This window comes from Pleurodeles waltl, chromosome 8 (genome assembly GCF_031143425.1).
Source record: "Pleurodeles waltl isolate 20211129_DDA chromosome 8, aPleWal1.hap1.20221129, whole genome shotgun sequence".
Taxonomy (NCBI): Eukaryota; Metazoa; Chordata; class Amphibia; order Caudata; family Salamandridae; genus Pleurodeles; species Pleurodeles waltl.
Window position 1 is genome coordinate 1,301,930,217 of NC_090447.1, and position 16,929 is coordinate 1,301,947,145.

The window sequence follows — 16,929 nt, forward strand, 5'->3', positions numbered from 1 at the left end:
TTGAAACCTGGTGGATTTTTTTTTTTTTAAATAGCTTGACATTTAATGGTGCTTAAGCCATTCATGTGGAACTCATATTCTATACATATTGTAAGGTCCTTCTTCAGCCACTGACATCTTTGGCTAAGGAACCCTCCCCCATTGGCTTGAACATATCCAGTCGTGCCGTGGAGTAATGTATTATTGCCTTGTTTTTTTGGCTGCCTGTGTGTATCTTGCTTCTAGTGGAAAATATCAAGGACTATTTTATATCTCAAATGTATGTCACACATTTCATTATTTATCTCATCCATACACAAACAATCCTTTTTGAATTGTTTTTTTTTTTTTTTTTTTTTTTAGCTTTTGCACTGCAGAAGGAATTTGTATTCCTATTTTCTCCACTCAAATTTCAACATCAGACCTATTGGCTGTACCATAGCTTGTAACTCAGTGCATAAACAAAACATCCCCTTTTTCAGTAAGATACATTAGTTTATGATTATTGTAGCTGACTATAATGTCCATCCAACCAAATATTTTCAGCAAATGTCTTTGGTTTTGTAACAATATTCTTTTTCTTCTGCCCACACTACATAGTGAGTACAGATAATGGCCTTTTACCACACTGCGGCCAGTGTTTCATCTCCTCGTTGGACACTGGGACATAACCTGTATCCAGTCTCATTAGCTCTGTATCCTCTTGACAGGGACCCATCACATGCCTACTCCGAACAGTCTATGGCTGTGCACAAAAAGCACTGGGGTAAAGGGTTCAGCATTCAACCATGCATCTACATCAAAGGCAACAACATCACAAGTCCATATACAACACCAGGAGTCACTACATTGGTGGATCTTTTTTTTTTTTCAACTTTCCTGTTTCTGAACTGTTTGCAAATTGGTGTTTTGAGCCTGGCGGTCTGCACAACATGTGTTGGTAACCAGAACTAGGGAATTCCAGTGGTTAATTGCAATTGAATCAGAACTACAGCTCAGTGTTTAGCTTTGGATTTTCATTGAATTGTATTGTTTTTATGAAGTACTTAATTTCCAACTGCTGCTGTGCATGGTCTTAAGCTAGGCACAGGAGGCGTTGGCTGCAGTGAGCACCAACTCACCACCTTGTGCAGCAGAGGCTGGAGCCAGGATCATCTGGAAATCCTTGCTGCACATATTCTTTGGCACTTTCTAATGCAAATATTACTAATCAGAAGATTCATTTTTTTAAACAACATCATTAGATATCAAATTATATTGCTATTATGCAATTGTTTAATTTATATCTTAAACAAGTATTTTACGTACACGGCTGGTTATGAAACAGGACACTAATGCTTTAAGGTTTCTAGCAGTAGCGCTGCAAGCCCCACAGTCCTCTGCATCTGGAGACTGCAGCAGAGAGGGTTCCTTGTTTTGGACTTTCTTTGCAAAGGTAACTGTCATGTTCGATGACATGCGTAGTTGTAAATACACATGCTGTGCATAAGTTCGCCACCTAGTGTTGGGTTCGGAGTAGTACAAATTGTTTTTGTTCGAATAAACTTTTCAGGTCACAGGATCGAGTGACTCCTCATCTCGGTAATACTGCGCATGGGTATCGAGTCCTCCACTGTCTGGTTCGGATATGTGTTCCTCTCGCTCGGAGTTCTCGGCTCCAAACAGTCTAAAACGGTATTCTTTCCGTCTTACTATCATCGTCAGTATGGTTTCCAAACACTTATTCTTTAATAATTCAACTCTCTGTTCCTTTTCTACACCCTGAATCTAATTTCTCGACTCTTTCGGGAACAGAAACGCCCTTCCGGGCCCTCTTCGGGCCTACCTCTTCCATGTGGCATCAAACAGTGCAGTCCTAATGAAACGTACTCCATTCCGATTTTGCCCTCAATGCCATTCAAAGTTTCCACACACCGATCATCATCAGGTGTGTAATTTTTGTCTTTCACCACACCACAACAACCAGACCTGCAAAGCATGCTGTTCTTTTTGGTCGAAGAAGACGCTTAGAGATCGAAGAGCTCGTCAAATGGAAATGGCGTCTCAACATCCAGATGATACAACGGACATCTTCAGCGACGAGCACGCACAAGAAGACTTAGAAGAAGATGGGGGTCTTCTCAGTTCAGGATTCCGACTCTGATGTGCATTCGGACATCAAGAGCCAACCATTGCAGCCAGCACAAACTGTTAGTAAAAAGCCCCCTTTCCCATAGAACAAAACAACCACAAAAGAGGTCACTGGTCCGCCACTGCCTTCCAGCCACGGTCTGAGCCGAGAAACTGATTTGGCTGCCTCACATACCAGCTCAGCACTGAAAACAGCCAAAGATAAATCTTCGGCATCGACCTCCAGTACCTCCAAAACGAAAACTATATGGTGCTTCAGTGCCGACCACTTCGGCACCGAAAAAGAGGCAACAGTCATCTAATATTTCAGCACCGAATATTTCCATCCTAAAAAACCTTCGGGAACTGCAAAAAAACACAGAAAACTTTCAGTGGCTTTGGACAGTCTGAAACAACCCCTGCATCACAGGTGGAACCAATTTTAGAAGATATGGACGCTAGGCAGTGCCAACTTCAAATTCAACAAGTAACCGGGCTGATTATAACATCACCTCCGCCCCTTTAAAAAGTCTTGATTCCTCTACACCCCCAAAGAAGTCTACCAAAGAAAAGACTTCTCAAGATATAGGGGATTCATTTGACGAACAGGACCCATGGGATGAGTACGATCCAGATCATATTACACCAAATGATCCAGATCTTTACCCAGCTAGACCTTCACACCTGAGGATTCCACATCATACCAACAGGTTATATCCAGAGCAGCAGCATTTCACAACATGCACATGAATAATGAGCCAATAGAGGAAGATTTTTTATTTGACACTTGGTGCAACACATAAAGAAAGTGAGTTCCTTCCAATGCTTCCAGGCATGCTCAGACACGCAGAAGAAATATTTAAAGAGCCTGATAGAGCAAGGGTTATCACTCCTAGAGTTGATCAAAAGTACAAGGCTGCACCCAATGATCCTTTATATATAAATCACAAACTCCTCCAGACTTTATTCTTGCATCTACTGCACGCAAAAGGGGTCATAGCCATTCAACAGGAGACACCTCCTCCTGGTAAGAAAAGTAAAAAATTTGATGCAGCAGGGAAAAGAGTGGCAGCTAATGTGCAAGCTTTACTATCCATATACGACAGAGCTCACTGGGATGCTATAGAGGAATTTTTACAATACCTACCAGAGGAACATCGTAAAAGAGGGGTAGAAATTGTAAATGAGGGACAAAAAATTTCCAATAACTCCATTCGATATGCGCTTGATGCTGCTGATACAGCAGCACTTAGTATTAACACAATTGCCATCATAAGGCGCCATGCCTGGCTCAGATGTTCAGGGTTGAAACAGGAGGTACAGCGGGCCGTTTTAAATATGCCTTTTGATAGAGCATTTATTTGGTCCACAAGTGGATGCCACTCTTGAAAAATTAAATAAAGACAATCAAACTGCCAAGGCTATGGGAGCCTTACAAGCCAGCACACGTAGGGGTAATTTTCATCATACAGGGTTTTCCAGGGGATGTAGATAATCATTTCTGGAACATTCTACAAATCAAACTAATCCCACCTCTCAATACACCAGAGGTTACTTTAGAGGATCATATAGAGGAAACAATAATAAGGGAAGAGGAAAACCATCTACATCTAGAGGCTCCTCATCCGTCACTAAACAATGACTTACCACAAACAATACTAACACACACCACTCCTGTAGGGTGAAGTTTACAGCATTTTTACCCCCAGTGGACTCAAATTACTACAGATCAATGGGTACTTCAAATTATCCAAAATGGTTATTGTCTGGAGCTCATTTCCACTCCACCAAATATACCCCTCATACCCACAGACTCTCACAAGACCATCTAACTCTCCTCAAAGAGGAAGTACATTCCTGTCTTCTAAAAGGGGCTATAGAACCGGTAGCATTGCAATACCAATGAACAGGAGTTTACTCCCTGTATTTTCTAATCCCCCAAAAAAGACTGGTCTCTCAGACCAATATTAGATCTCAGACGCTTAAACCACTACATACTATCAGAGCATTTTCATATGGTTACTCTTCAGGATGTTATTCCTCTATTAAAACTAGGAGACTTCATGACAGCGTTAGATCTAAAGGGTGTCTATTTTCGCGTTCCCATTCACCTTGCACACCGCAAATAACGAAGATTTGGAGTAGCAGGAAAAAATTACCAATTCAAAGTATTACCATTCAGAGTCACAACTGCTCCCAGAGTATTCACAACATGCCTCGCAGTGGTTGCAGCACATCTCAGAAGAAAACAAATTCATGTTTTCTCTTAGTTGGACGATTGGCTCATCAAAGCCAATTCATTCCCACAATGTCAATAACGTACTCAAACTACAATTAGTCTCCTGCACTCTCTAGGATTCATCATAAACTACGTCAAATCTCATCTGCAACCTCCAAATACAACCATATCTGGGGGCTATCCTCAATACACAATTGAGAATAGCTTTTCCCATCCAAAACAGCGTCCAAGCTTTTCAGACATTAATTGGAACATTAAAACAGAACCAAACATACTCAGTAAGAACTGTTATGAAACGGTTAGGAATGATGGCATCTTGTATTGCCATAGTGGCTCATGCCAGACTTCATATGTGCCCTCTTAAACAATGTCTCTCGCGTCAGTGGTCTCAGGCACAGGGTCTAATGGAAGATCTAGTGTTGTTGGACTACCAAACTTATCTCTCTCTACATTTGTGGAATATCACAAACCTTATGAAGGGGTGGCCCATTGTGTAGACCCTGTACCTCAGATAACTCTCACAACAGATGCCTCAAACAACGGTGGGGGAGCTCATCTCCTCAAGCTAACAATTCATGGGATATGGAATAATACTAATCGGTCTCTTCATCTCAATAACCTGGAATTACAAGCAATATTCTTGGCAATGAAGGCATTCCTTTCACAATTGCAGCACAGCACACAGTGTTGATATGTACGGACAACATAACTGCCATGTATTATCTTAAGCAGGATGCATCAACAAACACACGAGTGGGAACTCCACCCACAAGTCCTTCAACAGTACTTCAGAAAATGGGGGAAACCTCAAATAGATCTGTTCGCAACATATCAAAACAAAAAATGGCAGAACTTCGCCTCCAAGTATCCACGCCCTCAGTCAAGGGCAAAGCTCTGTGGATGAGTTGGTCAGGGATATTTGCTAACGCTTTTCCCACTCTCCCACTCTTACCATTCCTAGTCCGGAAGATGAAACAATCTTCCCTCAACACGATCTACGTGGCCCCTACATGGGCATGTCGACCATGGTTTACAACACTTCTGGAACTCTCAGTTGTTCCTCATCAAAAACTTCCCAACAAACCAGATCTTTTGACACAAAAACAGGGACAGATAAGACATCCAAATCCCAAATCACTCAACTTAGTGATATGGCTCCTGAAGTCATAGAATTTGGATATTTACATTTACCACCGGAATGTATGGATATCCTTAAACAAGCATGCAAACCTACAACTAGACAGTGCTATGCAGCAAAATGGAAACGTTTTGTTTGTTGCTCTCAAACAAAAAACATTGACCCTCTTAAACCTACAGGACATTGTACAATATTGATTACATTTACAAAAAAGCAAATTTAGCCTAAACATTTATTTGTTTACATTTAGCCGCCTTAGCTGCATAGCTTCAAAATAGACAACATATTTGTTTAGAATTCCAGTTATCAAACCATTTATGGACTGACTAAAAATAATAATTCCACCAAGGATTCCTCCAGCTCCATCTTCGAATCTTAACATTGTTCTCACAAGGCTCATGACTCCACCATTTGAGCCACTTCACTCCTGCCCCCTACAATTCCTTTCATGGAAAGTAGCCTTTTTAATTGCTATCACCTCCCTTAAGCGTGTCAGTGAGCTTCAGGCATTAACTTTAGAAGAACATTTTTTTCAAGCTCATAAAGAAAAAATTGTATTAAGAACAAATCCAAAATTCCTTCCAAAAGTAATTTTGCAATTTCATATTAATTAAACAATAGAATTACCAGTTTTTGTCCCAAAACCAGAATCAGTAGCAGAAAGAGCTCTGCATACTCTAGATGTTAAAAGAGCCCTTATGTACTATATAGATAGAACAAAACGTTTTAGGAAAACAAAACAACTTATTGTGGCTTTCTCCTTACCACACAAAGGAGATCCTATATCTAAAACAACTATAGCAAGATGGATAGTCAAATGTATTGAAACTTGCTATACTAAAGCTAGGAGACAATTACCTGCACCACCTAGAACACATTCCACTAGGAAAAAAGGTACATCTATGGCATTTTTGGGTAACATACCTATAGCAGACATTTGCAAAGCAGCAACATGGTCTACTGCATACACGTTTACTAAACATTATTGTGTGGACATTTTTGCGAGACAACAAGCAAATGTTGGACAAGCTGTACTTAAACAATTGCAACCCCTGCACACTAGCCACCACTTTATGGAGAAACTGCTTTACAGTCTATGCCCAGCATGTGTCTCTACAGCTGCACATGCCATGGAACGGAAAATGTTACTCTTACCAGTAGACATATGTTCGTGGCATGTAGTGCTGTAGATTCACATGCGCCTTCCCTCCTCTCCAGAAGTGTACGAAGTTTGCAATTTAGTTTTTTATATATATATATACAAAATAATGTACATATGTAAATAAATTGCATGGACATCTTTTCTATCTTGCTATATATTTTTAACTACTTCACTCTCCCGCCTGCGGAGAAACAATCTAACAAAGGACTCTATGCCCATGCACAGTATTACTGAGAGGAGGAGTCACTCGATCCGTGACTCAAACACTTAAGTCGAACAATAACAAGTTGTACTACTCCAAACTCAACACTAGATGGTGAGCTTATGAACAGCATGTGAAACTACAGCACTACATGCTACGAACAGATGTCTACTGGTAAGTAACATTTTCCTTTCCCATTCTACTGTTTTCAACAGTAGCTGACAATTTTGTGTTCTGGGTGTTATTCTTACAATTATGCCTGCATGTTCAAAATGTAGGCCGAATGTAAGGTGAGATTGGCCTCTAAAGCGGTTTGTCTTTGGATAGTGTGTACAAAGTACAAAACTCTTGTGAAATATGAAGGTAGGATAAAGTAGACTGGCTTGAGTGTTTTTTTTTTCCTGCAGCACTAACTTGAGCCTCATCTAGCACATCAGCAGTAGAAAAATGTGTGAATCTACCAAGAAGCCAGCCTCCTGCAAAGAATACTTCATACATACCCCTTTGCTGTGACCCCCTAACACAAATTAATTGGTGTTTCTGGGTTTGTGGTTACCAGCATCTATACTTTCGAATTCAGTTCATTAACTTGGTTATCAAAGAAAAAGTGCACTTTGGCTTCTACTTCAAACTGGATATTAGTATCTCCTCTTTGTCAGCATACACCGAGAAAAAGGCTACTCACACAATGGAATAATCCCATGAGGTTTTGATCCTACAAAATACTATTTTTCTTCTTATGTGGCAGAAAGTCAAGGTGGTATCATGAAAGCCAGCATCATCAATGTATTGGTGGGTTCTGGTCCTATGAGCAGCTCCACCAAGGCAGGATGCCGAACATGTCACACGGTATGAGATCATTCACATGGCTGATAGTCTATAGAAAAGACCCCAAAATGAACTTACCCACCCCAGCTCCTGAATCACGAATAAGCCACTAGTTTATTCATTTTATTTAACACCCACCTACCAGCACTGGGCACCCAACCTCTGTTCTCTGTGGCACTCCAAGCACAAGGAACAAGTTAAAAAATATAGATCAGGGGATAATATCCTTTGCCAATGTGCAACGATACTTAATCATATGAAGAGCAGTCAGACCTTTACTATATCCTCTTTTGCAGCCGTAACTGAGATCCAGACTTTGCAGTGTATAGAATGTGGGCATGTAAATAGGATTTGCAGTGTATATTTTCATATATAAACATTGTGCTGGAATCTCAAAGGTTTGTGATCATGTTATGTTTTAATTGTGCCCTTAAGCAGCCACCTGACCAGTGGTAATAATCAAAATTGACAGACTAGTAATTATGAATGAATGAACTGATTTATATGCATTAGAGCGATGGACACACTTGACTCCAGTATTTTTAAGTTGTTCAAGCCTGTTCTAGTATGCAGTCATATAGCTCAGTGGTTCCAGTATTGAGTGGTGTAAAGAATACTGGGTTGTGGCTGGGGTGTTAGTCCTGTATTTTTCAAAAAGTCTTCTCTTTCTAACCATTTGGAGTTCAGTATTTAAAGTTTTCTTTTTCTTTTTGCAGTTTCCATCTCTGTGTAATCAGTACTACAAACTTATCACTTTTATATGCGAGATATTTCCTGAAAAGATTCCACAACTTCCTGAGGACTTGTTCAAGAGCCTTATGTATTCCCTAGAATTAGGGATGACATCGTATCCTTTGATTCAAAACATGGACAACTATATTGGAATTCATATCGTTCCAATATCTACAAAACAAAAGTCATGTTTACTCATTTCACGTGAGTTTTCTGAAAGTAGCTTTGCAGCGCTTTCACTTCATTGTGCACATACTGCTCTTTTCTGTTTACTTTGTTTGACTTTAAAACATTTTGCATGGCTCTACCTCATTTCAGAGAAAAACCAAACTGGAGAACATCTGCCTGATGACCTCTGGTGGGTGAAACACCACTTTGGTGGGCTTTCAAAATGAGAAAAGACCATTTCCTTGAACATTTTAAGGGAATCCCTCAAACAACAATCAGGGAAGGGTACAAGGGAAAAGGGGACCAGGGTAAAAAGAGAGACAAGAAGTAGAGGTATTACTGTTTAGTTACAGGTAGAGACAGTAGGGTATAAATAGGAGTAGAGGTGCAAGGCTGTAAGCAGATATACAGCCGCTAGTATATGTGCTGGGGTAGACATAATATGGTGTAGCTTAGTAAATAGGCTAAGGGAGATGTATAAGTGTATGAGTGCTAGAGCATTTATAGGGGTAAAGGTCTTGGGTATGTTTATGTATATACGAGGGGTAGAGGTAATAATAGATGTAGTAGAGGCACTAAGATATGGGTGGAAGTTGAGGTTCTAGGTTATACACAGTATTACCTAGATGAAAACTTACAGATAGCCAACCCATCACACACACAAGTAATTGTATCTACTAGTTAGTGAAAGGTAGCCAGAGATTTATATTTAAATGGTTTTCCATAAGATTGTCCTCTATAGTGTATATTCGGATCTCTAGGTATCTAAAAACTATTACTTGCTACTTCAAAGCCTAGTTGATTTGTTGCTTCCTTCCACCGTGCTTGCCCGAGTTCAGTGGGTAGATACAAGACTTAATCCAGTTGCCCTTAAATTTTTATAAAATGCTATATCTGTCCACTTTTTCCAGTATTTAGCAGTGTGGCATTTCTTAGATCCCTCATGAAGTAGTAAATTATGTACCTAACATAAAATGAGCAAGCTTGAGACCTGTCATTGTTTGAAGTTTCCATTCTTGCACTAGTCTGAGAGTACCGCTAGCAGCATTATGGCCCATGCAAAGAGGAGTGTTAATGAGCCAGTTGTCTTATAACCCCCTCTTTCTCCTTAGCATCTTAGATAATCAGTTTAGTATGGAATCAGTCTGTGATGCTGTAGACAGCAGGGTAAAACAGGGCTAAAGTTTTTATGTTGGTGTACCTTGTTGAGCGATTCCCACCTTATTGAATCCACCACTGTTTTGCCATCTAAATATGGTACTTTCAATTATTCCTATCCTATTTTATTTACCATGTAATATGCAAAATCCTTTTCAAATTGTCTGATGCCTTTACTCCGAGGAATGATACTGTTTTGTCCTTGTCCACCAGTTGGGTGCTTACTGTATATATTAGATCCCATTTTCAGCTTATACAGCAGGTCTGAACAGCGTAGAGTGCTGGAATTCCTTGCCCGGTTAGCCCCATTTTTTGGTAGAATTGCTGGGAATTAATTATCTCTTTCAGCCCATTCATAGACCAGCATGTTTTTCAAAGGAGTAATAGAACTACGCTGGGAGCATGTTAGTTCCCAGCATTCTCCTATCATTTCCCAAGTCCCGGGGTAGAAGGAGATACAGTTCCTTAGCAGCGAGTGTCACCTATTATGATTACTCGAGCATTTTTGTTACCTATTTTTTGTCAGGAAGTGGAGACGGTGTCTAAATATTCCTAATGCAGGAACCACTACATAGATTTTTTTTTTATTTACTCTAGTTCCAGTCTCCATATGTATTAAGATAATTTCCATAGAAACGCTTTCCTTGTTCACCTTCTAGTCTAAAAGTCCACCCAACTTACCCACTGTGGCATCTTCCTGGATGCTTTTCAGATGTTCTCATCTTTTCAGTTTAAGGAATTTTGAGATTACTTTTTGAAAAATAACACCCTCACCATCTTCCTGTTTTGTCAATATTGTGCCTGCTCCCACTTTTCCAATTCTGGAACCATTTCCACTAATATATAAAAGTGGCAGACACACAAACTTTATTTTTTTTATACAGTTGGTCCAGAATTCAGAATCATTTTGTCCCTCAGCCAAAGCACACATGGACACCATTTCAAGGTATACATGTTTCTGAACCATTATTACCTCCCACCTGTTTCCCACTTTTTAGAAGATCTCAATATTCGTGTGTGTGTATATATATATATATATATATACATACATATATATATATATATATACACATATCTCTATATAGCACTGATTGGTGCCTCCTAAGAGCCTTTTTACTAGACAGTCAACACTGGTTGTGATCCTGCATTCAGGGGGTCTCTTGGTTCACTGTGTCATCCCTCCTGTTTCATCAGGCCAGTTGAAGAAGCAGACTTGTACTCCATTCCCATGTCCATTATGTGTTTTGAGAGAGCTTTTGACCTTGCAGTTGCGGGCAGTTCAATGGCTCTGGTGGCAAGACTTCCTAGGAGAATTCTTTCAACATTTGCTGTGTATGTGGGACCAACCAATGAGACATTTACTAAGAACTGTACCATTTTATTCAGTCCAAACCTGGTGAACCCACAAGGAGAACCTCCTCAAAATTCTTTAATTCCTGTGTATAGAAAAGCAGTTCTGTTTACCCAAACCTTCGTTGCTAGGAATCACTTGCAATTTTAGGAGGTTGCTTTGTTTAATGTCAGCTTGGGTTTTGAGATGAATTGTGATTTCAGTCACCAAATGGTTCCTTTAATAACTTAGACCCAGGTGTATTTATCACAGCTGCCTCATAAAATTTCATATCAGTCAATATGGGCTTTTTAGAACTTATAGTGCCCACTGTGCAACCAAGGGAAGCCAGTTAACTGTATGCACATTAAAGCACATAGCTATCTTATTGGCCACCTTCCGTAGTAGAAGGTGACTTTGGTTACACCTACATCAACAGTCACGGTACAAAACATTGTGTTTTCGTTGATTTTGTACACTTTTTTTGGGGGATGGTGAAAAGTTTCACTGTTCTAAATCCTAACTAACCCTTTTCTCCCTGTCATCAAGCCCACTATGCTTTCCTTGCATGTAGTGCCATTATCCACTTGTCCTTGCACTTAGGGTTCTTTTTGCAGCCGTTCACTCCTTCCCTTCCAGAGGCACGCGCAATCGCATATCCGATAGAGACCTCTAGCTGCAGATGCCTTACTTTAGAATCTTCCCCAGGCGCAAGCCTGGATCTGGAAACTTTTTTCTCATAGCATGTCTGTGCGTGGGAAGAGGGCGTAGCACTACTTCGTATCAATGTTTTCCACCAGATGTGACATCAGCGGAGTCCATACAACTCCCCCACCAGCGTCAGTTTCTTCTTTTCTGCACTTGCAACACTGATCTGCTAACGGTTAGGCCGTTTGCGGCCTACTTCAATGTTTTTGTTATCTGAAACTGTGCTTTTTACATGACTTCAGGATTCAAACCTTGTGGGTCCTGTGGATGACAAATGTTGGCTAAGTACCCCCACTCGATTTGTATGTGGTGCCTGGGTGAGCATCATGACGCCGAAGAGCACAACTCCTGTTGTCAACTTTGGCTGAAGGCTTTGTGGGAGCATTGTATGAGGCTTCTGGCAGCACAGATGTCAGAGCCATCCTGGTCTTCCCTTCGACCAAGGTCTCCTTCTCGAACTGACATCTGTTTGCAGGCCCGTTGAGCATATCCTGATGAGTCTTCCTGGGCTAGAGTGGGAGGGAGGAGCTGACACCTGCACTTGAAAGGGCTGTACCTGCCCTCACACAATACAGTCTCCAACCCCCTAGAGTGTCTGGGGCAAGGAAGAGTTAAGGTCTTGTGCTCTACAAAGACCAACCTTTGAAGTTTGCCAATCCAGTTCCTAGGCCCTTGGGAGTAAAAGATGTCTTGAAACCAACAAAAACCAGGCCCATCGACTCTGGATGACTCCAGAACCAGCGTTGCTGCACAACTCTGTGCCGCTGCCTGCAAAACAAAGCTGTGGTCCCCACTGGAGTGAAATGACCCCGACCAATGACGCAGCCGCGCTAAAGTCCTGCAACATTGAGAATTTCGAGTGCCGTGTCACCGAAATCCTTGACACCCTAGTCTGCCGCAGCATCTGTAGCCTTGTGGCGTGACCGCAACCCCGAGAGGTTGTCCCACCACGTCTTCACCCACCGGATTCATCTACCACGTTGGATCATAAGGAACAATGCCTCACCCCAACGCCGCATCCACTCCCTTGTTCTGCAATAAGGAGCCGACGCCGCACCAGATCCAGAGAGGTCTCACCTCCTCGACTCAGTGTATCGGGTTGTTTTCCTCTTTACCAAAGGTACTGTAGCTAAGGGGGGGGGGGGGAGCCTGTGCGACTCCATGACTGGAGCAGCACTCCCCATGAGTGGCATCAGACTTTTGGGAACGACTCCATCAGTTGAAATGATTTTGTTTCGAAGTGTTTTTATTGGGATTTCATCTTTTAAAATGAATGTCTCTGCTTGTGTATATTGTATTTTTGTCATTTTTGTCTTGTTTGATTTAGATAAATAAATATTGGCTATTTTTCTAAAATGGTGTGGATTCCTTTTGTGGGGTTTCCACTGCGTTACTGTGTGTTTGTACAAATACTTTACACATTGCAGCGGAATAAGCCTGACTGCTTGTGCCAAGCTACCATGGGGGTAAGCAGGGGTTATCTGAGCTGTGTATCTCCCTTACCCTGACTAGAATGAGGGTCCCTACTTGGACAGGGTGTACACTGACTGCCAACTAGAAACCCCATTTCTAACAGTAGGTCTGGTTAGGATATACCTTTACATGATAAGAGGTATTGCTCAATGGCATGTTATGTTGCTCTGTGTTCCAACAGGACAGAACATGCTGTTTCGGTCTTCATATAAGAACAAATGGATTTATCTTCACTAACTCATTAGGTGATACTGTCCTGCGGTCATGGTTGGTGTTTCTTTAATATGTTATCTTTGCCTTTATGATGCCATTGCTGTGGTTCTTTCTGCAGTATTGATGGGGGGTGTTTGTGCATGGTTTTTCATTCCGTTAAGGGAGCAAGTAGCTTAATATTCATTTTATTAGTTCGCCTCCAACACTGATTGGTCAAATTAACATGGAATTTCTTTATTCCATGTTTTTGAATTTTTTATGACTTCTTTTCCATGGTTCCTTCAACAAGTTTTACATTGTGAAATGTTAGGGCTCACCTATATTATTATGAATGTCCGGTCTTTCTGATTTGTTCTAGACCGGTTTTGCTCTAGTGACAGATTTTTAATGGTTTCGATCATGGGTGATGCTATCTCTAGGCTTTCAACGTTTTTGTGACTTTACACAGCTTTAGGTATTCTTATGAATGCATGGTCTAGCTCTCTTATACTAGACCCATTTCTCTAAATATTATTACGTAGTTTCTGACGCACATTTGACACACTAACATTGATGAGCTGATTCACATATTTTTCATGTCTTATGGTTTTATTCACCTGTGTTCCTTCCACAGGTTTTTATGTCGTAGACACTGGGAAAAGTCCTTTGGATAAACTGGTCAGGTGCATTTGCATACACCTTTCCACCAGTCCCAGTGTTACACAGAATGATCAACAAATACAAGAGAAGCCATGTGACACTGATTCTAATAGCGCCTCAATGTGCAAGACAAACATGGTACTCAGAGATAGTACAAATGGCTCAAGGAAATGTTCAGCCACTACCAAAAAGACAGGATCTGCTGTCGGTGGAAAAAGGAAAAGTACTCCACCAAGAGCCAAAATATTTCAAATTAATGGCATGGCTCCTGAAGACTTACAATTTGGACACGAGAGGTTAGCAGAAGATACAATGTCAGTACTTAGAGAGGCGAAAAAAACAATAACAAGAAAATATTATATGGCAAAATGGAAAAGATTTTCATTTTGGTGTTTGAGACATAAATTAAACAAAAGGATCACAAAAGAAAAGACAGTTTTAAAATATTTAACTAATCTGTTACAAGAGGGGCTTACCTTTGCTTCTTTTAGAGTTCATCTGGCAGCTACAGTGACTTATACAAGAGGTCAAATGGGAAGAGTATTTTTCACAGCACCAGTGGTGAAAAGATTTTTAGAAGGAGCAAGGATGATGGCACCTCAAAGGAGGGGGAGGGTACCAGCCCCTACTTCGAACCTACATTTAGTTGTTACACAACTCATGAAAAATCATTTTGAACCATTACACTAAGCAACTTTGCAAATGTTAACATTGAAAACTGCCTTTTTTTTTAGTAGCTATTACATCCTTACGTAGGGTCATTGAGTTACAGGCACTCACTATTCAAGAACCTTATTTTCAAATTCACAAATGTAGAATTGTCATGAGAACTGATCCACATTTTATACCAAAGGTGGTTTCACAGTTTCATATTAACCGGTCCATTCAAGATCCCAGTATCTTTCAAAATCCGAAAGACCAAGCGGAAAGAACTCTCCACACAGTAAATGCAAGATATTGCATCATGTATTACTTTGAAAGGACTAAACCATTTAGAAGAACTCAACAGTTGTTTGTACCGTTCGCAAAAAACTATCTGGAAAGAGCAGTGACAAAGAACACTGTTGGGAGAGATGGCTTGCCCAATTGATTCAATTATGCCACTCCAATGCAGGGGAAGCATTACCTAGGGCACCAGGAGGGCACTCAACAAGAAAGAAAAGAGCTACCATTGACTTTATGTCAAATACCCCTTTACAATAAATATGTATGGCAGCAACTTGGGCTTCAGTGCACAACTTTGCAAAACATTATTGCATTGATATACAAATGAACAAGGAAGCTCAGGTGGGAGAAAGGGTGTTAAAATATCTATTTGCAAATCAATACCCATCTTCATCCCAACCACCACAGCAGTAGAAACTGCTATAAAACCAATGTACAGCATGTGAATCCAAAAAAGATTCACGCTGCAAAATGTAAAGTTTCTCATCTGTAGGTGTAGTTTTGCAGCTTGAAGATTTTCTAGATTCACAAGCGACCCACCCACCTCCAGCAAGAAGATGGGAAAGACAGGAGAAAAAACAAAATCTGAAGATGGCGAATTGGGGTGGAGACATCCGGTTGAAGTGGGATAACGTCACGAGGAGACTCCAAATGGAGTTTCCATCGACACCCCCACCAAACAAAAGTAGAAAAAGAAGATAGCGGAATAATGCACAGCATGTGAATCCAGAAAATCTTAAAGCTGCAAAACTACACCTACAGGTAAGAAACTTTGTTACAAATAAGTATCGATTATTTTTTTTTTTTTATTTATTTTTTTTTTTTATTATTTTTTTTAGTCCAGTGTGTGGGTTGATGTGCAATTCAGTCTCACAATGCCTTGTATTGTTGTGAACTGGAACATCCATGTCAGTTTGAGTCTTTACCACTTAGGAATACTCACAGCTTCCTTCTGCAGGGTTTCACTTTTATGAATGTGGAATTGACATACATTCAGTGGGGGAAGCTGTGCTTTATTGACGCGGAATCAGAAGTGTTAAATGTAGAGCATTAAAAGTATAACATAACTACCAAAATCCAATTGTCTTTCCCTTTAGTGAGAATCTTTGCTCTGAACATGTCCCATTTTTATATTTTTTGGATATTTTCATTGCTTTATTTTAGAAGATGGTCTGATCAAACGTGTTTTAACAATCTGAAAACACATTGGTTTCTTTAACATTTTATACCAGCATGAGCTCCGAGGTCTGCCAACTTTGTCTAGAAGCACTCACACCATTGGCAGAACAGTGTGTAAAAGCACAGGAAACAGATTCTCCACTCTTAGTTGCAACTAGCCACTTTCTTAAGGTAAGCCAAGCATATTTCATAAAATTCGGATTGCTGATACATAAGTCAGCTACTCAGGAAATTGAAAAATAATTGAAACCTTTTGTAATTTTAGCTTGTATTTGATATGCTTGTACTGCAAAAGCACAATACAGAGATGACCACGGCAGCAGGTGAAGCGTTTTACACCTTAGTGTGCTTGCACCAGGTATGAAAATATTTTATTTGCTCTTTTGTGTAGTTTGTCATTTTGGTAATGCTGTTGAGAACATAAATGTGCTTATATGCAAAATGTTATTTTTCCCCAACAATATATAAATTTGTCAAATAGTTAACATTATTACTGAGAGACAGGCAAAAGACAAAATTGATTTTTGTACTGGCTTTTGTCATTTATACCATCATAACTTTGCAAAGTTACCGAACCTTAGCTCCTTTGCAACTTTTAGAATTGTGGTAAATTCTCAATAGTCTGTCTTATTGATTTAGTTTGGGGAAAAAAGTGAAAAAGCTGACGATTCAGAGCAATGGGTCTCAAATGTATAGCAACATATTCTGTTCATTGGTTAATCACATT

The 16,929-nt window shown here is 40.3% G+C and overlaps 1 protein-coding gene across 1 annotated transcript in view; it reads left to right on the top strand.

Annotated features, from left to right (window-relative positions):
- XPO4 (exportin 4) overlaps positions 1-16,929 on the top strand; it is a 517,538-nt gene that overhangs the window by 482,781 nt on the left and 17,828 nt on the right. Inside the window, exons 20-22 of the mRNA XM_069202267.1 lie at positions 8,374-8,504; positions 16,256-16,373; positions 16,468-16,560. Coding sequence (XP_069058368.1) covers positions 8,374-8,504; positions 16,256-16,373; positions 16,468-16,560 — 342 coding nt within the window. The remainder of the gene's footprint in view (positions 1-8,373; positions 8,505-16,255; positions 16,374-16,467; positions 16,561-16,929) is intronic.